We start from the raw sequence: 22,401 nt of genomic DNA, 5'->3' as shown, positions 1-22,401 counted from the left end.
CATGATGAAAGAGAGGGTGCTTCTTTATTGAGTCAGTGTGATTCCAGACAAGAACAAAAAACCCTACAGTTTCCTGTAGAATTCTACTTTTTCCAATTTGCACAGTATGAGACATAAGGAAACTATTTAAGAAAGAATTTGAAGAGCAACTTTACTAAGAATCTTAACAGAGGGTCAGGTCAGCATTTAAACTTTTAAAATCCTGCCAATGAAATTACTCTGGGGAATTCAGAAGTTGCAGTGATCCCACTTAGCTGACCTGAGTCTTGTTGCCATGAGAACTTGGTGAAACATTAAGAAGCAATAGTAAGCAAGAAATATGTCTGACCATATCACAGAACACAACTCTCTTTGTATACAGCTTTGGCTCAAGTCTTACTAAACATACTGGCTCAACTTGCTTTCATCTAAATTGACAAGACATACAATTTTAAGCAGTTAGAGGTTTCATCATGTATCTGAAACACACTGAGGTTTTTGATCAATATAAATTGTGGCTTTTAAAAAAGGAAGATATGGATTTATGAAATTAGACAAGTCTAAGTTACTACATTAAACACAGGAAAGAAAAATATGGTATAATTTACTTTTTTTTTTTAAAGTTGAAATCTATTCTGCATTATGTAGATACCTACATTATTTTCTTACTTATTTAAAACAGCACCATTACTTACATCATCAGCATCTTTACTATATTAAAAGATGTTCCACCTTGATAAACCAAACTCTATTGTATTTATTACTCTGTAGAGAAATATCTTTTACAACCAGTACTAAGGAATTGCACACAGCTTTGATGATTTCATTACGTTCTTCCTGGAACAAAGCTAAAAGAAATCTCTAGGAATAAACCTGAGACTCAGTTTTTACCTAAGATGTATAATTGCAAAGCCAAACTTCAACTGTTTTCATCCCAAAGGTAAAAGCAAACTGCCTCTCAGCAAAGATTTGAATGAAATAGGAAAGTTTGTGTGGAAACTTCAGGATTGGACTCCCACTGGAAGTTTGGATAAGGTTAAATAACGTAAACTAGGAAATACCTGCAAAAGTAATCTTAATATGGCAATAGCAAAAGATTCTGTCTGGGTATATAATTATAGAAAATAGAAACAGAACTACATCAACAAGAAATTTCTACTTCATTTAAGAAACACTAACTATGACTTCCACAAACTTCATTAATTTTAATATATTTTAATTTTTACTATTTGCCACTTTTAAAATGATTGTAAAATTATCCTTTAATTTTGTATTAAATTGTGAAACGAAACCATTTTTATAATTTTGTTTGTAACCCTACTTAGAATCTCCCCATCCACCTACAGTTTATACAAATGCAATGGAAGCTTAACACTGAACCCCATTACTTTACTTAAATTTGTTTTCCATGCACACAATGGTTTATTCTTTTTATATGAATTGTTGTAGAGAAACATATAATATTAGAAGTTTGGAAGTGAAGTGGAGGAAAGGTTAGATCTGAAACCTTCCTTTGTCCATTTAGTTAACAAGTCGAGGCATTTTTGATCATTGTTAATTGGGGGTGGGGAGGGAGGATGGACATTCTACACATTAAAAAGAACTAGGAGTACTTGTGGCACCTTAGAGACTAAAAAAGTTTTTTTTTCTCCTGCTGCTTATAGCCCACCTTAATTGATTAGTCTCGTTAGAGTTGGTATGGCAACACCCATTTTTTCATGTTCTCCGTGTGTGTGTGTGTGTGTGTGTGTGTATATATATATATCTATATATATCTATCTCTCTATCTATCTTCCTATGTTTTTTTCCACTGCATGCATCCAATGAAGTGGGTTTTAGCCCACGAAAGCTTACGCCCAAATAAATTTGTTAGTCTCCAAGGTGCCACAAGTACTCCTTGTTCTTTTTGCTGATATAGACCAACACGGCTACCACTCTGAAACCATTCTACACATTGTTATTTTATCAGTTACATTAACTATTTCATAGGAGTTTTTCTAAAATTAGCATTAATTCTATGTGACGTAAATCAAATGATTGTTAGTTTACTACTACCTACTATACACACACGTTTATAGAACTTCTGTTCACTGTGTCTACATCTGATTCAGAAACTCAGCAATTATAAATTAGACTACTTACCCCAGCAAGACATTTTTCCAGTGTATCCAATATAATCAGCTGAGAGAGATATAAATTCTTTTCAGCAGCTTCTCCAAATATCCTCTACAAGAAAAGGTACAGATTTAGCTCCAGTGCAAAAATCTGACTGGTAGCCCATTGCAGCATTTAGGTGATACAGAAAATCTGCTGGGGATTAAGCAGCACAGTAGGTTAATCATAGAATATCAGGGTTGGAAGGGACCTCAGGAGGTTATCTAGTCCAACCCCCTGCTCAAAGCAGGACCCATCCCCAGACAGATTTTTGCCCCAGATCCCTAAATGGCACCCTCAAGGATTGAACTCACAAGCCTGGGTTTAGCAGGCCAATGCTCAAACCACTGAACTATCCCTCCCCCCAATGCTCTAGCCTTTCCACCTTTGGAGCTCTGGGTTCAAATTTAGAAATAGGGCCAGTGAAAATGAGATTAATAGTTCCTTCTTAGTTCCTAGCATGAAGTAAACAAACTGTTTTGGAGTGAATGACATAAATTGAACAAAGATAACAAGGGACAGGACAGGCAGGCCAATTAGTATTGGAGGTGCACTAGTAGAACAACTAGAGAGCCTAGCAAGTCCTTTACTTTCATGACCCCAAAATTCTATTTTAGTAGCTATTACTGTTTGTCTAACGTATCTGATTTCTTTAGAGCTGTATTTTATTGCCAAGACAATACTTAACAGAACTGAGGTTTCCACAAATCCATGGATACAAACTTAGTTTGACTGCTATAGAATTTAGCATAGACCACAGGAAGAAACACAAATACACTACTGGATCTTCAAAGCGGATGCCACATTTTAAATCTAGGATGCAAGAGTCTATCACATATTTAAACTAGCATCTAATTTCACTACCAGCGCCAATGACTAAGTGTATCAATATTCAGATTGGAACAGCAAAACAAAGCAGAGAAGGGTTAGCCAAAAAATGTATTTAGTTCCATTGACTGTAGATAGAACACACAGTAAGAAGCTTCTAAAAATGATGCGATAATTAAAACTGCTTGAAAGATTAGTTCAAATATCTGTAGGCTTTAGCTGAGCAGGAGGCCTCTTGAAGCTATCTTTTCTAAACATGGAGTAGACTAATGACACACAGTCTGGTCTCCATACTGAAGGAGTGCTTGAAAAATATTGCTAGCTGGTTGGAGCATCTCATCCAGTTCTCTCTTCCTCAACCATAGGAAAAGTTAAGTCTTGCTATTGAGTATAGAACATTGATATGAAAAGACTCATTCTTCTATTTTTGCACTTTATGGAGGGATTCACTTGGAAGTACCAAGTCAGACTAATAATTTTTGGGCCATTTTCCATGAAAAGTGGTACTAAAAGTGGTACATGGCTGGTATTCCCTCAGAGACCTTTCCCACATGGCTTATCCAGAACACCTTGTCCAGTTCTCTGGGATCCAAAACACTCAAACTCCAGATTTCACTACTCGGGTCCCTTTATTTGGCATACAGCAAAGCTATGCTGAGTTGATAAGACTCAAGTGAATGGGGTGGGTATAGGGCATGCCACACATCCAAAGTTACACACTTTATATACATGTACAAATTACACTGCATTTACTATACATTGCATCACACGTTTTTGGATTGGTTTGGTTACTTTGCAGGAACCAATCCCGTGCAGCATCTTCTCGCCATGTGCTGTTCATGTAGAACCTGAACTTTCATATTCCAGGTTCATCTTTGTCCACTGTTAGTAAATGGTTCCCTGGGTGTTCTCCCTCTCATTTTAGATGGCTCAGACATTCTGTCTTTTTCAACCTAATGATCTCTTTACCTCCCTAATTTTATCTTCCAAGAAATGAAGCCTCCTTCCAGGTTTTAATTGCTCATGTCAGGCCAGGCCTCAGCTACACACATCAGATACAATACAGAATTTTTGTTTCGAATTGTATAGCTTTACACTCTTATTTATCAGGACTCCTTACAACTGATATCTATAGTGTGGCTGATTTACTTTTGAGTTGGCACTATTAATTTTTATGTCCATTAGTGTAAGTATAAGCTACTCATTCTCTTGTTCTGGTGAGGACATGTTCACATACTATTGGCCCTTTAGGGAGCCCACCCTGAGTGCTGTCATGATGGATCTGATGGTTTGGAAGTTGATTGCCTATGAAATTTGCTTCATTTCTTCTCCCTCCACTTTTTCAAAGTAACTACAATTTCTCATCTTGCCTGCCCCATTGGTAATTTTTATTTGTCCTAGAATGAACACTTAGGATCCATATTTAATAGTTTTCCTTTGTTCCTCCCCATCCCCCTTTGTCTACTGCACTCTATCAAATTAGTTGTCAATGTTAATTTAATGAGGGTGAAGTTTCAATAATGTTTTAGTATATTTTTGAAAGTGATTCTATGCTCTGCCTTGCTGCATTTCACAAACAAACAGTATAGAGGGAGACTGTTCATTTAATGTTACAAATTTGAGTTTGAAAGGGTCTTTTTGAAGTTTGGTGGGAAGGTCTTCTTGAACCTTTTTCTGTCCCTTGACTTTAACCTGCTGCCCGCAAGAACTCAGTGTTAAGGAGGTCCTTGATCCACCCAAGAAACACTGCAAGCTACATCAAGTGTCAGAGGGGGAAAATATCAAGGAAACACTCCACTCAAGCTAAGCATCCCTTACAAGCCTCTAAGGGATGTGCTCAGGAGATTAACTCTGTAAGACTACCACTAGGCCAAAGAGTCTTTTTCAAGCCTTTTCCTTCATGGTTCTCGGCTGATAATCTTGTATGGCTCCTGGATTGTTCTTTTTGTTTTTAAATGTAATTTATGAGATGGCAACTTGCAAATGACTGCACCATGCACTTATGCATAGTGTCTGAACAGATCCTGAAAAGAATCTAATGCCCTAGGTTTGTTTTAAATGCTTGTTCGTTTTTCCCTCTTCCAATATTCCTCTTCCTGGCAGGACACATTCTAGCAGAAAGGATTAGAACAGCTCCCATTGCTCTGGATGCTGTTCACTGGATACCTCTGACCAAATGCCCTCTTCGGTCTCCTCCAAGGCTGCAAAATATTGCTTCATTAGTTAAATGACATGCTTATGCAACTGTACAGAGAGAACCCATTTCCCAGTGATCAAGTGCACCACTTACAAAACATATTCCACTTGGTTTGGAGAGCAGACATCCAAGGATTGCTTACAAACCCAGGTCTAAGAGGGCATGTGTTGGGTGTACCCCTAGCCTAGCCATATGCACTTTTCCACCCTGTCCATTCCCTCTGTGACTGACACCTTCTGGGTCATCCGATGCAGCATTACTAACGTTCTTCCTTTTAGACCTTGTTGCCCACATTCCCCCATCATCCTCACATGCAATGTGGATGCTCATTTCAATTTTGTTGGTAAACTTTACTGCATTAGAAGTTAAAAAAAAAAATCTGTAAGTTAACTGGTACCCTATTAAATGCACAAAACGAAACAGCAATTTGAGTCAATGTCAGACTAGACATTCTACAAAGTTTCTGTAAATAAAAAGGTATAACCATTTTCAAAAGCATCCAATAAACCAAACCTAGAAAACTTACCATATTGTTAACATTTTTTAAGATATTAGTGAGACCACTTATGACCAGGGAAAACTTGTACTTGGAAATGTTGATGAGACATTCCTTGTTATGTTCTGTGCTGACTTTGGTGTGGGTATTCTGCTGGCCGGCTTTTATGGGAAGCTGCAAAAAAAAAAAAAAAAAAGTAGCATTACTTAGTATTTGTATATTAAGTTAGAGATTTACAGTTTTACAGGAAGGTTAAAGATTCCTTGAAGCTCTATAGACTATGTTGTAAAACATTCTATTAAAGACAATCTTACAGTAACATTTTATTATATTTCTCATCTTTTTCTGCTAGGGACATTTGCAGGAAGCAAAATCAAGATTCACCTGTTTTTACTGCTTATTTCTCAACTAAAGCCAAACATCTGTTCTGTGACAATTTCCAAACAAATCCAATTCAGTGTCAGAGAAGTATGATCACAAGTCACTAAGCAATGAAATTGAACAAGCACCTAGAGACACGTCCTGTTTTCACAAAAATCTTAGCAAAAAAAGTAAGTCTTCTGTATTTATGAAGCTACACATTGACTTCAAAACCTCCATTGAAACTTTTGTCAGGATAAAAAGTATGACAATAGGATAAGAGAAATTCAGAGATCTATCCTAGGTGACAAACTCATTCAGGTCTAAGAAGCATTCCAATAATCACTGCAATTCCATCTAACTGTTTTGGAAAGTTTCCGACAGAGCCACATCCATCAACAAGCAGCACAGCAGCATTGTGTGAAACTACAAAATCAGGCATCAAGCAATGCCAGAGCCGCTTGCACAAGAGCAATAAATTGCTAACGCTTCAGCATGTTTTAGTATCCATTAAATCTATCCCATTCTGAGGCAGGAAAATTCCTCGAATCACATGGAGGTGTTTAGTCTTAACACACTTCTTGCAAAGAGTTTAGACCCAATCTTTCCAAGCTCCATATCTTTATGTAATAACAAATGATTAGAAAGGAACTGTGTGTTTCAGCTAAGAAAGGAAATACAGACATATCCTAAGGCTAAGATTGTTTTCATAATCTAGAAGACTGTCGCAAAATGTGTTAAATATGTTTTAACTAATGTACTAGCAAACATACACCTCTACCCCGATATAACACGGTAAAGCAGTGCTCGGGGGAGGGGGGGGAGAGAGCTGCGCACTCCGGCGGATCAAAGCAAGTTCGATATAACGCGCTTTCACCTATAACGCAGTAAGATATTTTGGCTCCCGAGGACAGCATTATATCGGGGTAGAGGTGTATTTTAGAAAAAACCTATTTTGAGTATAAACCTCAGTGTAACTTAGTGAGTTTTCCGGTCTCAGACAGGGATAGATTTAAAACACACTACAGCATTAAAAAATATAAATATATGGAGATATACCTATCTCATAGAACTGGAAGGGACCCCGAAAAGTCATCGAGTCCAGCCCCCTGCCTTCACTAGCAGGACCAAATACTGATTTTGCCCCACATCTCTAAGTGGGCCCCTCAAAGATTGAACTCACAACCTGAGTTTAGCAGGCCAATGCTCAAACCACTGAGCTATCCCTCCCCCCATTCTGATGAGCCAAGGGGTGACCATGACCAGCTAACATTTTTTAACACAATTTGCCTTGTCTAACTAGGTGCAAAGTCACATTTAAAGTTATGTTTAACTTTATTTTAAAATGCTATCATTTTTTTCATCTAGACATGCTCTAGTGGCTTCAAACAGAGACTGCAAAACCAATCCCTACCTTTGCACCCTCCATCTTTCAAAGAAAGCTTTTTTTAAAACCATCCATTTTATACACTATGTTGCAGGAGATTACATTGTGAAAAATTACCCTATATAACAGGTATCATTTTATGATAGAAGTATAACGGCATATAACTAACTGCACAGCACTAAGAACACAACAATAGCTACTGGTTTAAAGCGGTTCCATTAGGAAATCCTGACTGTCAGACAGAGAAAAAAAAAAGTACCATGTCAAGTATTCGCTGCAAGCACATTCCATGCTAATCTATACTACCACCTTTTACTAGATCTTAAATAAGACCAAAAGTTTCAGCAGTGTCGCTAAAATAATGCCACTGCAATCAAATTCTGTAACTTTTGGATTGGCAAGGCCATTCTTTAGATGTTCATTTAGGGAAATGTCAGGCCACCTCTCTTCACTAAAACTAAATACTACAAGATCACTTCAAGTCAGAAGGTGCTTAAAGAACTCAGAGAAATGTTGATAGTCTTAAGGTACTACAATTCCCTAACGAAGAGGGAATTGGTTGCAGTGTTGCCAGTTATACATCTTACCTTCACATTGTCCTTGCTTCACTATTTAAGAAAATATTCATATTTACACTGCAGCAGCACTCAGGTTCCAGTCAGGAACGGAGTTCCATAGTGCTAGGCACAAACGTATATGGAGACTTGGTCCCTGCCCCAAAGAGCTTGCTGCTGAACATCTCCCTGCTAATCACCAACAGAAGTTGTCCAATAAGGATATGACTACACTGCATTAAAAACCCACAGCTGGCCCATGCCAGCTGACTCGGGCTCGCAGGGCTTGGGCTATTTAATTGCGGTGTAGATGTCCAGGCTTGGGCTGGAGCACGGGCTCTAGGACCCTGCAAGGCGGGAGGGTCTCAGAGCCCAGGCTCCAGCCTAAGCCCGGACATCTACACCACAATTCAACAGCCCCTTTGCCTGAGCCTGTGTCAGCTGGCACAGACCAGCCGTGGGTTTTTAATTGCAGTGTGGACAAACCTTAAGAGATATTACCTCACCCACCTTGCCTAATAACTTAGAGGACATTTTAGTTGTATACAGATCATTGATATTTAAACTTTTGGTATGTCTAAACGTTTCTGACCGACTCAAGTCAGGTGCTTAGTTGGCAAGATAAATCTGTTTCCTCCCATCTTTTCCGTAAATCAGATATATAGATTTATAGTAAAGTTTTGTGATTGCAAAAATTAAATGTTACCAATTCTACAACAGTGAAAGTTAAAATTTCTTCCAACCTTATTCAGAAAAGTGACTTCCAAAGAAGATCCTCTACATCAAATAGTAAAAGTCAGACTTGAGATGTAACTATTCCAGCACAGATAAGAGAAAACTCAGAGTAACTCAACAGATATTAATCCTATTCTGAACACTAGACACTTTGTTTCAAACTGTACTCAGTAAATTCTTCAAAGGTCACAGACCAATCATGTCCCTTGTGTACAGTTTACTAGTTAAAAAGTATCAGACCAAATTAAAATGTAGGAAGAAGTGCTTTGTTGAAATTCACTTTATGGAAGCTTTATATTTAAAAAAGACAACAGATTAGGAAAACAAGAATGCAATCAACGCATCTATGTTTCCCAATTATATACACACACTTTAGGATTTAGAGCAGACCCTAAGTATCTCAATTTCAATTATAAAATATCAAATATTTAAAATGTTACTTTCTTCTGGTTTTTAACTGGATTCCACTAGAACAGTCTGAGATTCTGAAAAACATGGATGTTCAAAGAGATGACTATGGCTTGAAAAAGGATGTGAACTGGAAACCCAGTCTCTCAAAATGCCACAGAATTTAAGAACTAAAGGAAAAATGCCAGGCAGTTAACATGGCTAAAAAATTATCAAGTGCTTAAAGGTTTTTGGTCATCACTGAATAAAGTTGTAGTATCTTAACCCTTCATTTATCATATTAAAATGTATAAACTTCCTTTTAATACAACAACAGTGAGATAAAAAGTTGCATTTGGTCTGTCTATCTAAACTCTGGACCAACTGATCTAGTCATCAACGAATGTCTTTAAACCCAGAGAAGTTTTATGTCATGAAAATTATGACTATCCTTCCTAAGTATCTTGACATGAAAGTCTGCAATACAATTCTATATGGAATAACTGTTTAACAGCTGTACCGTAGCCTGACTTGAGAGTAGATGTCATTGTACCTGTTCAGTGCCTGAATGCCAGCAGGGATAAGTGGGGGTACAAAGGAAAATGTACATAGAACACACACTTCGTTTTACCTGCTAAAATAGCAATAAACTATGCTATTTTAAAGACACATTTACAAGACTGAGAAAATATTGAACATTAGAAATGTACTTAATCCCCCCCGTTTCCCCCCCCCCCCAAGTTGGAGGTGGCAATGTCATTTAATTTTTCAGATCAATGTTTTGTTTGATGTTACATTTTAAAGTTGTATGGTTTTGGCCTACTGGAAAAATTCATCATTAGTTTTGCGAGTTTCTTGGGAGAATGTCAGCACTTTGCGCTATATTGTTTTAATGACATACTGACAAACTTGTGAGATGGCTTAAAAATGGGAATTTTGATCGCGGTCTAAAAGCTTAATAGAAGTTGTTTCTTTCATTGCTAAACTTTTTGGAGTTGAATACAAAGCCAAAAGATGTTGATAAACTAACACTACTTCACAAAACATTGAGCACAGGAATGTCAAACCAATTAAATCAATAATGATCAAAGCTGGGTCTACACTTAAAACACTGCAGTGGCACAGCTGCTCGCGCTTCAGTGAAGATGCTACTATGCCATGAATATAGTTAAATCCACCTCCATGAGAGGCAGTAGCTATGTTGATAGAAGCCCTCCTGTTGACATAGTTGACTGGGAGTTAGGTCGGTATAACTGTCCCTCAGGAGTGTTGATTTTTCACACTCCTGAATGACAAGGGGCATGGCTACACTGGAAACGTCAAAGTGCTGTTGCGGGAACGCTCCTGCGGCAGCACTTTGAAGTGCAAGTGTGGTCGCGCGCGAGAGAGCTCCTGGCAATCCACCTCCACGAGGGGATTAGCTCCAAGCTCTGGGAGTGCAGCTCCCAGCGCTTGGAGCCTGTTTACACCAGCGCTTTAAAGTGCTCAGACTTGCTGCACTCAGGGGGGTGAATTTGATTTTTCACCCCCCTGAGCCAGCAAGTTAGAGCGCTATAAAATGTAAGTGTAGAAAAGCCCTTAGTTACACCCATGCAAGTTTATAGTGTAGACCTGGCCCAAGTGTCATTTATTTAATAGCCCTCTTCTCAGTGTAGATCATTCTTAAAACATTAAGGAACTAAGTGAGCTAAGAAATATTAAGGGGAAAAAATTGGTTGGGACCAATCTTTCCTGAACCCCCTCTTCTGGCCTTTAAACAACTCCCCACCCTCAACAAGCTCATCATCAGAAACAAGCCCCACACAGACCAGGATACACCAAACTCAGCACAGCACCAGACCCTGCCCGAACAGATGCAAAATCTGTAGATATATCTCCACGGCTACAATGATCAGCAGGGATCCTAGAAATCAGCTGCCCATGGAAAAACGTTGAATTTTTTTTTTTTTTTTTTAAAGCAAACAGAGAATCTTTAGTTTTTACATTTTGTGAAAAAATTAAAACATATACAGTAGAACCCTGTTTATCCGAGTCTCCATTATCTGGCTCACCATATTAACCGAACCAGAGCTGACAGCCTGAGCCCCGGGCAGTGAAGCTCCGGGCTCACTATTGTGGCTAGGGAAACTAAAGTTCAGCATTTCATTTTAATCACTGAAAAACACAGATTTGTGTGTGTTTTTTAATCAGATACTTTTGGTTTTTTTAATCACAGAAAACTAGGATACCTGATGATCAATACCCCTGCAACACACCTGTCAAGATCCATGGGTCCCACACATGCCTATCACAACATGTGGTGTATCTCATCCAGTGCTTCAAATGCCGGAACAAGTGAAATCTGACAATCACTGTGCTCTCAAGTAAACTCACACAGAAAAATGATAAAAGACCAAAAACAGCCTATCACCCTGGGTAAGTACTTTTGACGAAGCGATCACTCCATATCTGACCTCTCAGTCCTCATCCTCAGAGGAAACCTGTATAAAAGGCAAGCCTGGGAACTGAAATTCATAACTCTGCTGGACTCTAAACACCATGGACTTAACAGACACACTGATTTTATGGCTCATTATAACAATATAAACAATTGCCCTCTCCATTTTAAATGGTCTCCTACAGCATGTCCCACCTTGCATTTAACTCAGACAATTTGGTTACCTTCTCCAGACCCGAAGAAGGGCTCTGTGTAGCTCGAAAGCTTGTCTCTTCCCCCAACAGAAGTTGGTCCACTAAAAGATATTACCCCACCTATCTTGGGACTTATATCCTGGAACCAACATAGCTACAACATTGCAAACAATGTAATGTCATTACAGGAATAAGTGAAACCAAAACGCTTATAGTTAAATATTTTTCTTATTATACAAAAAATATAGTCTGAGGGTGAAAGGAAGAGGCTTCCTACAATGCTTTTATATTCATTATTATAAGGAAAATTAGGAAAAAGGGGAAAATGTAACATGAAGCATACCTCATCAGACTGAATCCTGAAACTAACAATGTGCACATTACTACCTACCCAATCCAAGCTACAAAGTGGACATATTTAAGCCCAAACGTAACAGAATGGCAAAGGTTAGGAGGGTCACGAATCTAAAGGAAGACTGATCTAAGCAAATGCAGCAGTTGCCCTCACTGATCTGAAGAGGAGGGCATTAGCACTCTGGAAGAAACAATTCCTATGCGCTATAAGTTATTGTACCAATGTAACTATATTGGTAAATAAAATAAATACCAATATAATCACCTTTATAGCAGTACAACCGTATGGGCTTGCGCTGATTTAATCAGATCTGTTTCTAAACTGATGGCTAAATCAGTACAAAAATTGAGTACAGACAAGCACTGAGAGGACTAGAATATTGAACTGCTCACTATAAAAGGAACAACATTGCTGGTAGTTCAATATTTTGTCCTGTTCTGTGGCGATGAGTGTTATGACAGAAAAAAAATAGGAAGATGACACTAGCTGGGTCATACCTGTAGTTTTCCTTCTATTCAGACTTCCGAGTTCTTAACCTTATAGGACCTCATTGCAGGAGGCAACCAACAGGAAAAGCCATAAAGTAGTTTTGTAAGGAAGCCTCAATAATAAAATGCCAGGTTGTGTTGACAACCATGTTAGAATAAAAGAAATGCAAGACTAGAAGGGACCTCAAGAGGTTATCAAGTCCAGTTTGCTGCGCTGAAGGCAGGACCAAGTAAACCTAGACCATCCCTGACATGTGTTTGTCCAACCTGTTCTTACACACCTCCAATGATGCGGATTCCACAAATTCCCTTGGAAGCCTGAACGAGTGCTTAATTATCCTTATAGTTAGAAAAAGTTTTTCCTAATATCTAACCTAAATCTCCCTTGCTGAAGATTAAGCCTATTACTTCCTATCCTACCTTCAGTGGATATGGGTAACAATTGATCACCATCTTCTTTATAACAGCCCTTCGCATATTTGAAGACTTATCAGGTCCCCCCCGTCAGCCTTCTTTTTTCAAGAGTATACATGCCCAGTTTTGTTTTCTTAAACCTTTCTTCTTAGGTCAGGTTTTCCAAACCTTTTATCACTTTTATTGCTCTTCTGTACTCTCTCCTATTTGTCTACATCTTTCCTAAAGTGTGGTGCCCAGTACTCCAGCTGAGGCCTCACCAGTGCCGAATAGAGCGGGACAATTATATCCCATGTCTTACATATGACACTTGTGTTAATACACCCCAGAATATTAGGGTTTTTTTGCAACTCCAACACATTGTTTACTCATATTCAGTTTGTGATCCACTATAACCCCCAGATCCTTTTCTGCAGTATTAATACTGCTGAGTCAGTTATTCCCCATTTTGTAGTTGACCATTTGATTTGTCCTTCCTAAGTGTATTTCTTTGCATTTCTCTCTATGGAATGTCATCCTGTTGACATCAGATCAGTTCTCAAATTCAAAATGACCCTGACGAATTAAAATTCTGTCTCCCAAAGTATCTGCAACCCCTCCCAGCTTCATGTCATCTGCAAATTATATAGGCACACACTCCAGTCCATTATTCAAGTCCTTAATGAAAATATTGAATAGTGCTGGAACCAGGACTGATCCATAAGGGACCTCACTAGATACACCCTCCCAGTTTGAGAGCGAACCATTGATAACTAGTCTGAGTACAGTCTTTCAATTAGGGATGTAACTATTTTTTACAGCACCACCCGCCCCCTCAGCCCGCTGCACCCGGCAGCGGCCTGGGCCCTGACGGTGTCCAGGGGCTCAGTGGAGTCTCCCGGGGGGGACAAGGTGTCTTGCAGGAGTGGCGGGGCAGCAGGAAGCAGCAGCTGCTCCCTGAGCAAGGGACTCATGTCTGTGGGGGAGGGAATGTGCCCAGCCAGGGTCCCTGTGCTGGCTCCTGGCAGGGAGCGAGGCACCCAACCCTGGAAGCCAGCGCTGATACCCCAAGAGTACTACGCATTTCGACCGCTCCCTGTCCACGCTGTTCTGGGCTCCCGAACCATCGCCATGCAAGGTCAGCTCGGCTTGTCCTGTCCTGGGCGCTGCTGCTGAGTGGGATGAGGATAGGGAAGAGGCAGATTTGTTAATGCACATGGTGTGCTCAGATGTGGAGGTAGGGAGCGCAGCCGGGTTGAGGAAATGACAGCGCAAGTAGGGATGTAAAATGTCACAAAATTATTTTACCAATCTGTTTTAAACGTTAACAGCAATATATTAACATTAAGACTAATTTATCGGTTAATCAGTTAACTGTTTAATATTTTACATCCTACTTTCAACCAGTATGTTTTATTCTAATATACCAATGTAGAACATAGAAAGCACAACTCATCCTGTACGTCAGTGGTCCCCAGACGAAGGATCGTGGCAGCGGATGAGCATCCACCAAAATGCCGCCGACAAGTGGCATCATCCAGAGACGTCGCTGCCAAAATTCGGCGTCATTTCGGCGGATGCTCGTCCGCCGGCCAGTACGCGGGCGCACTTAGACGCCATGGCGCCCGCGGGCACCGCGTTGGGGACCCCAGCTGTCCATCAACCAGAACTACATATAGTAAATACACAAGTCTCTTGAAAGCTTCATTGATAGAAGCTGAAGAATCTTTATATAGACTTACTTGTTAACGCAAGCTCTCCGATGATCAAAACTTATACTCTGACCATGTAGACAACATAAGTCAATCTAATGTAGACTGTACACAAATGAATTTCCATACCTAACTTCTAAAATGCTTTCTACCTATTTATGATTTCTGCTGACTTTGCTATGATTATTTTATCATTATCAAATCTGTCCAAGAATCTTACAATTCTTAAGCGATAACAATAGAAATTTGTTATTGGTGGGGGAAAAGTACTGTCTACACTGGGTCACTAGATTTTTAGCTTTTTATTTTACGCTTCCAAAAGACGGACAACAAAATATATAAATCTTGAAAAGCGCTGGAGTTGGAAACCAAGTCTCAAGAAAACAGAAGCATGCAAACAAAGTCAACCCACTTATTCACCACTTTTAAACTAAGTTTTCAATAGATTTTGTTATTTTAATTATGCAGGAGATGCAAATTCCCCTTGCAACTGCAAAAGCAAAGCGATATGAGGTTCTTCCAACTTTGGCTTCATAAAAAATAAAAGTTCAAAACCCCTTCACAGAAATATGCTATTTAAAGAATAAAATTTGTCAGATTCACAGATGCTTAGCAGCATAAAATGCCTGCTACTGGTATCTTAGAAAATACTCCTAGAACACCATTTCAATACCTTTTTCCACATCCCCACAGAATGTCACATGGTAGTTTATTGAAGGCTTTAAGCATTAATGTGCTATAAATTAACAACTGTTCCGCAAGGGCGCCTTGTAGCCTCAGATCGTTTGGCCCATTTTGCATCTACAATGGTATATACCACAACCTTCCCTGTGCCTTTGACCCTGTCCACGTGCACTCACTTTTTTTACCTGTCTCCTCTAGCAAGGAAAGCACTTCATTCCTTTCAAAAGTGCCAGGCAGTAACTTCTCAGATTTAATAGTGAAAAACCAATCGAAGTATTTATTGGCAATTTACAGAAGAGAAAGTAAACTGATATAAAAAGGCATTTAAAAACATACCGGTACTTAACAGGATCTCTACAGTTAGATCCTGAAAGATGGCTTTAAGACTTAAAAGCAGATTCTACTAAAGAACTTACATAGCTGTTGCATTGTGCAGAGCAGTGTGGTCTCTGACAGCATACAAAACCGTAATATTTTGGGGAGTGGTATCCCATTAGAGGAAGAAGTGCCTATATCCTCAGGCACCTTAGCTAAGGGACTCTCCTCTGTTTTGCAGATGTCAAGTTATTAAGAAAATAAATATCTTTTGTAAGTGTGCCAAAGAAACATCTGCATTTGTTCCACATAATCTTGTTTAAATACACAAAAATACAAAATCATTTTCCTAAAACATATATGGACATTGATAGCAACTGTATCTAATTAGAAATTGATAGCATTGATTGGAATATCTTGGAAATGAGTGATCAAGACATTCTACCAGTTTTAGACAGGTAAACAAAGAACCGTGAAAGTTTCTTTATTAACTGATATTTGGAATAAAGACGAGGTTTAATTATTTCAGTTTAGCAAAAGTTTACCTTTAACACCTTTACTTTCAGTGTTCCTGAGACATGCATAAAGTCCATTAACACTTTAAATGGAAAAAGTGACCATTTCAACTTGTGTGAAAGCCAGCATACACGTCACTGAATTTCAAGGATTAAAAAATGGACATACTAAATGCAGCCTGGCAAAAGCTCTGAACTATAAACCTGCACATTCACAAACACTATTTTCATTAAAACAAAATAAAAAAAAACAAACAAAAAAAAAACAACACAACACAAATTTCAGTATTGCTAGGCCATGACACAATACTCAAATAGAATGGATATTATAAGTAGGATCTTCTGAAAACAAATTTTTCCAGCAGAAAACTTTTTGAAAATAAACTAATTCAAGTGCATTCAAGATTCAACTCCAAGCCCCTCTTCAAGTATAAACTGGCTGCAGTCTCTCTCTTCCCCCTTTAAATAAAGGTACTGACATCTGGAAAGAAAATTTCTAGTGGAAATGCAGTAATGACAATCCTTAATAGCATGCATACATACATATGAAAACATCTGCTTATTCCCCTTCTACAGAAAGATCTACAAGAACAGATTTTATGGCAACACATGGGTGTTTTGGGACACAGAGGGGAAGAGATAAAAAGCGCTCTCTTTCAATCAGTATCAGTGTTATCTGGGCCTGATCCAAAGCCCATAATGTCAATGGGCATCTTTCCACCAACTATAAATGGGCAGAGGATCAGGTCCTGAGAGCTCACGGTTCAGTAAGATAATCTTGCAACGTAGTACATGGCAAAAAACAATGGACTTCAGAAAATACTACTTTGTTCTATTTATTAGTAATGATATTTTAACGAAAGGGACAACTTAAAGTCATATGCTGTAAACAAATGTTATCTTTAGCTATATTACTAACACAAAATTATTCTATTCAATGTAGGTTCTTACACTGCCATGATCACTGTAGCATCTGAGGACTGTCCAGCAGCACATTAGGTGACACGACTAACACGTGTCTATCATGTGTGGAACGTTCTCTCCTATCCTCTCCCCAGAGGGAGACTTGTGTGTGAAGTGAAGTGTTTTGGACCGGGGCTTGTTTTTAAATGTCCATGCTGCTCAGTGTTTATGTTAGAGAAAACAGGTTGAAGAAGTGCGCCTTGTGGTTGGCATAAAAAGTGAGGGTTTGTGATGGTCCTTAGCTCCTAGACGAGTTCGTTCCAGTCTGAGAACAACCCCCAAGGAAGTTCTGCGTTCTACACAGACAAGCTTTACCTTTATGGTAGAAAGTTCCATTGTGTCTGAGGAGCTGAGTTTTCTTATAATGTTTTCACATGTCGTTTGTTACTATTTGTGGTTGCTTTGCTGAGATGCAAAAAAATAATTAAAAATTAATCCATGAAATCAGGTTCAATTTCAGATTCTTACTGCTGCAACAGATTTCAAAAACAGCAAGATGATATTTATTTGCTTTAAAACAACTCTTAATTCTGTTAGTTCTGAGTTTCATAAAAGCTCATTATAAATGTGTGACTATTGTTGACAGTGTCCATTTAACAAAGGGTCTCTTTCCTTAATGTATATTACAGAGAGAAAGAAGTCGCTTAATTCTTCTAACCCATCTTACTGCCAATACAGGATTGTGCCCGTACTTATATTTGGTAGGGCTTAATACAGTCTAGTTTTAAATGCCTCAAGTAATGGGGCTGCCATTACTCTGTTTGGGGAGACTATTTCATGATCTAATAGGTTTTCCCTCTATCTACCTAAAATGTGATATGCTCTAAAAAATGCTTTGAAAATAGTTAAAAAAATTAAAATTCAAAAGTAGACTGACTTTTCTATAGAAAGTCCTAAGTTTCATTTATTTTAGGGAGGCCTTATTATGTTTTGGAATATTTTTGTTTATTAATGGTTATTGCCCCTGTAGTGATTAGAGGTGCTTTAAGTTACAAAAACATGAAAGATACAAATGACATACTCTACCCTAAAACTGCTTGCCAGTCACCAGTACGCCTTAGAAGACCAAATGTTAAAAATATACCAAACAACGAAAACCAGAAAAATACCCAAATTAATAAGATGCAAAACAAAACAATCCAATACTAAGCAAAATGAATGCTCCTTATATCGGGGCCTGAAGCTTGCCCAACTTGGGCTCTGGCAGACCACCAAGAAGAGAAAATTACAAAGGCAGAGATGCTTGACATGAAAGCGCTGCTGTCAAACCTGGATAGTTTTACCAGAGCATCCCAGCCGATCTCAATTATTGCAATGGAGAATTGAGAGAGTCATCTCATATCTGAGTCCTAGACCGCTCGGGCAATAAAAATTTCTAACAAATAGGAAGTCAGCATACTCCTGAAATCTCTGCACTATGTACTCTGCTATGTCCTGGCCCCATTCATGTGGTGGGAAGTTGCTTTCTGCGCCAGCTGAAGGCTCCAGGTGGTCTTGAAGGGGATCTTGAAGTAGACCACATTACAGTATCTGAAAATCAAAGGTGATTGGGGGTGGGAGAGCGCGGCATATAGCTCTGAAAAATGTATTCAGTAGCCAGATGTTGACTGACCTACAATGCAAACCCACACTTGCCAGTCATTTTAATTATACAGAATCATACCCACAACAGGTGTTCTGGTTAGCAAAACATTTATGAAAATAAACAAGAGTGGACAAGTTTGCTCTGATTGATTTTTGTTTGTTTGTTTCTTTAATATAGATTAGTCCTTATTGTTTAATAAAATACTGTTTTAGTCACTTTGAAATAATAATTACAAGAGTTTTTATAAATGCATGGAAACACTGTCTAGGTAACTACATCTATCTTTCACTGAAATCCTATTTTGTAAATTTTTAAAACAAAACCTGAAAACAACAGCAAACAAGAGTTTTCCTTTTTACTCAGTGACAGAAACATGCTCCTGGTATAATATTCAGTGTTAGTTCACCTCCTTCAATGATGATATCAAAAGGTCCCGCACACACAAGTAAAGAAACCTGAAAATGCATTACTAGCACTGTAAAAAAGGAAGTGAGGATTGTATGCATCGGACTGCAAGCACTGTACTTCAATGAAGAGTCATTCAAACTGGCTTCTCAAATTAGCAGCTGCTGGGCAGTCAAAGATGCAACCAGGGGATCAGCGTTCATTGTTGTACCATTATTACCTGGTCATTCACATAGCTGTTTTAGTAGCAGTTCAGGGACTGGCTAATTATCTATCCACAATTCATAGGTAATACCTGAAGAGAAAGTTAAGGGCGTAAGAATACCCTAACATTTGCTCTGAATTGCATTCCAAAGTCGCCTTTCCAATATGAAGATCACTCTCAGAATTGGCAAAGCAAATGAGAAGAAATCTCAAAACTTGAAAACCTCAACATGAAATAAAGTAAGTTGGAAAGGGGAAATAGTTCAGTATAATATTTCAAAAGGTTTCAGAATATTAGTATATCATCCAGGCCTCTTTGCTTTATCCATAAGTGTTATCAAATTTGTAAAAAACCAACAACTATAAGTTTCTTAAAACAGATGGGAATTATACACTGAATTGATTTCAATAGTCCTGTAAGACATACCTATCATGCAAACTGGAAGACAATTGCAATCAACATTCTCTTTAGTACTTTTTCAACATAACGGTAACTCCAGTGTTCCAGCTAACTCACAATTGAAGGGCTTTGTTTCTATGGAAGTAGGAAGGGATTCCTCCTGTATACCTACACTTAATTATTCCATGAAGTGTATAAGAAAATACTTGTTTAAAAAGATCAAGTCCTTAACTCCCAACAGATGTTGGCAAGCCCAATTCTACAATATACATAACAAAACAAACGATAACGCCTAACGCCTTTTAACACCAGTACACAAAGAAATGTTTTCTTGAATTACTGGAAGCATAATTAGAAAGAAGTACCATTCCTTTTAAACTTACTGAAAATAAATGCTCTATGCTTCAAGGTAAGCCAAAAAGGAGTTAGTTTACTGTGCAAAATAACAGGCCCCAAAGCATGCTACATTATAGTTATTAAAACTCATCATTTTGACTGTTCAAAAAAATTAAATAGAGAAGCTCAAAGATTTTCTCGCAAAGACACTATATTCATATCTGTTTTTAAAAGAAAGGTAAAAGCGAAAGTCTTATCTTTACAAGCCCCCAATCTTTTCTGCAGGTTATCAACACTAGATAATACTGCTAAGAAATATTTAGAGCCAAGGCAGATGAACAGAATTCAACCTCCATAATCAGCTTAATGTTTACTATAGATAAGTATACACAGTGGAGTATCTTATACTCTCCCCCAAATCACATGAAGGATCTATTCAAGTACAGCAAAAGGAGAAAACATAGAAACAAACGAGTCGCCCTAAACCAAGTCCTGGCTTCCATGTCAGAAAGGCATTTGGGGGAAGAGGAAGGAATGTGCAGTCTAAGAACTAATGTTAAGACCAACTGGGAATGTCTGTGCAGCCATGTAGTCCCAATGAGCAGTCTCTCCATGTGGATCAGAGAAATATATAGTCACAAGCCCCAGACCAAGAAATTGATTGCTCTTCCTTCCAACCACAAAACTTTCAGTGAAAATCCTTTCCAAAGGCATTGACTCTTATAAAGAAAGAGAAGCCTAACACTGAAACAATATACACCCAGGACCCTCCCCCAACCCAGCTGCCTTTGTTTGGTGTTTCCAGTTGATTCAGATGCAGTTTCATATAAACATCCACTTTACCCTCCCCAAACTCCTCACTTTTGAAGCTTTAATCCCCTCTCGCTCTCAATGACAATGAGACAAGTTAAATGAATAAAAATTAACACCAAGCAAAAACTTTAAGCGATTTTTCAGAGGGGCTGGGGATGGAACCGACAAGGAAAAGGACAACTGAGATAGCCGCCCCCTCCCCTTTGTATTTAGAGGAAACTAACAATGAAAATGGCCATATAACCCAAGGGAGCCACCCCACCATCGGGGCTGGGATCATCCATCCGGAAATGAGTGGGAGGCAATTTCACCAGTAAGGGGATAAGATGACTTGGGAGAGTGGGATGGACAAGCAAGAAGTCCCCAGGCCCCACCCTCCAATAAACACTCTGCCCATCATAGTGGCAGTATCTAACCACAGGGGAAAGTCACCGCTGCCCGTCCCCCAAATCTGTGAAGGGGAAGAAAGCAGAAGCCCCTCATGTCCTCTCCCACAGAGCCTATGCTAGGTAGGAGCAGCCCCCACTAAATAGTGCCCCCCTCCCGACCACAGCCTATGCCCAGTGCAATGTGGAGCAGCCACCCAGATCCCCTCCACCCCAGAAGAGAGGTACCCCATACCGCCTCCCTCCCACTCCCCACCCTCGGTCACCCCAGCCCGGGCGCTGGGGAGAGGGGGGGCAGCAAGGAAGCGACAACCCCTACCCCCCTCCACAGCGCTGAGAAGCGGGGAAGGAAGCACCTCCCCCAAGCCCATGAAGCCGAAAGCAGCCCCCGGCCCCAGTCCATGGAGCGAGCAGGCCCCTTCCCCCAGAGGGAGCGGCGCCCCCAGTCCACGGAGCGGGCATCGCCCTCGCCCCATCCCTCCCCGCGGGAGGCAGCGCCCCGCGCCCTCCCACCCGAGACACCTCAGCCCACGTAGGCCCCCGCCCCCAGGCAGCCCCCTCCCTCCGTCCCGTTACCTGCTCGTCGAAGCGGGTCACCACGGCCTGCACCCACTCCACCGGCTTGTGGGCCGCCATGTCCCGCCGCCTGCCCGGCCGGGAAGGGGGGCGGCTCCCCGAGGGGAGGGAGGAAGGGGGCGGGGAGGGTCTCGGTGTCCCTGGCTAGGTCTCGGGTTCTCAGCTCCCCGCAGCCATCAGAGCTCCGAGGCCGCCATGACACCACACCGGAAGCAGGAGCCCAGTCCGCCCCCACCCCCAGCGGAACGTACGGCCGGGAAAGGGGGGGGGGGGCGTTTGGAAAGCGCATGAGCAGGGTCAGCAGGGCCCGCACGCATGCGCTACGGGAGCGGGAGCCAACCGTCAGCGCGCATGCGAGAAAGAGGAAGTCGCGCGTGCGCAGTGGACCGGGAAGCGGGGGCATGCGTGGGATAAAAGAAAGGCCAGTGCGTCTAAATGGGGCTGAGGGAGAAATAAATTAGGATTGTGTCCCCCCCCCCCGCCCTGAGCCTGCGGGGGGCTCTGATCCCCTCCCCCCAGCCCTGCCACTGAGCCTGGGGCTCTGATCCCCTCCCCCCCCCCCC

At 40.2% G+C, this 22,401-nt stretch overlaps 1 protein-coding gene across 1 annotated transcript in view; it reads right to left on the bottom strand.

Moving 5' to 3' along the window:
- Window positions 1-22,032, bottom strand: part of NF1 (neurofibromin 1) — a 171,086-nt gene extending 149,054 nt beyond the window's left edge. Inside the window, exons 1-3 of the mRNA XM_024195430.2 lie at window positions 21,839-22,032; window positions 5,685-5,828; window positions 2,122-2,205 (exon numbers count right to left, since the gene is read on the bottom strand). Coding sequence (XP_024051198.2) covers window positions 2,122-2,205; window positions 5,685-5,828; window positions 21,839-21,898 — 288 coding nt within the window. The 5' untranslated portion in view covers window positions 21,899-22,032. The remainder of the gene's footprint in view (window positions 1-2,121; window positions 2,206-5,684; window positions 5,829-21,838) is intronic.
- Between the last annotated feature and the right edge of the window lie 369 nt (window positions 22,033-22,401).

The sequence above is a fragment of the Terrapene carolina genome, unplaced genomic scaffold, assembly GCF_002925995.2.
Source record: "Terrapene carolina triunguis isolate 2854851 unplaced genomic scaffold, T_m_triunguis-2.0 Scaffold231, whole genome shotgun sequence".
NCBI classification, from domain to species: Eukaryota; Metazoa; Chordata; order Testudines; family Emydidae; genus Terrapene; species Terrapene triunguis.
This window is presented reverse-complemented; position numbering and strand designations above follow the sequence as displayed.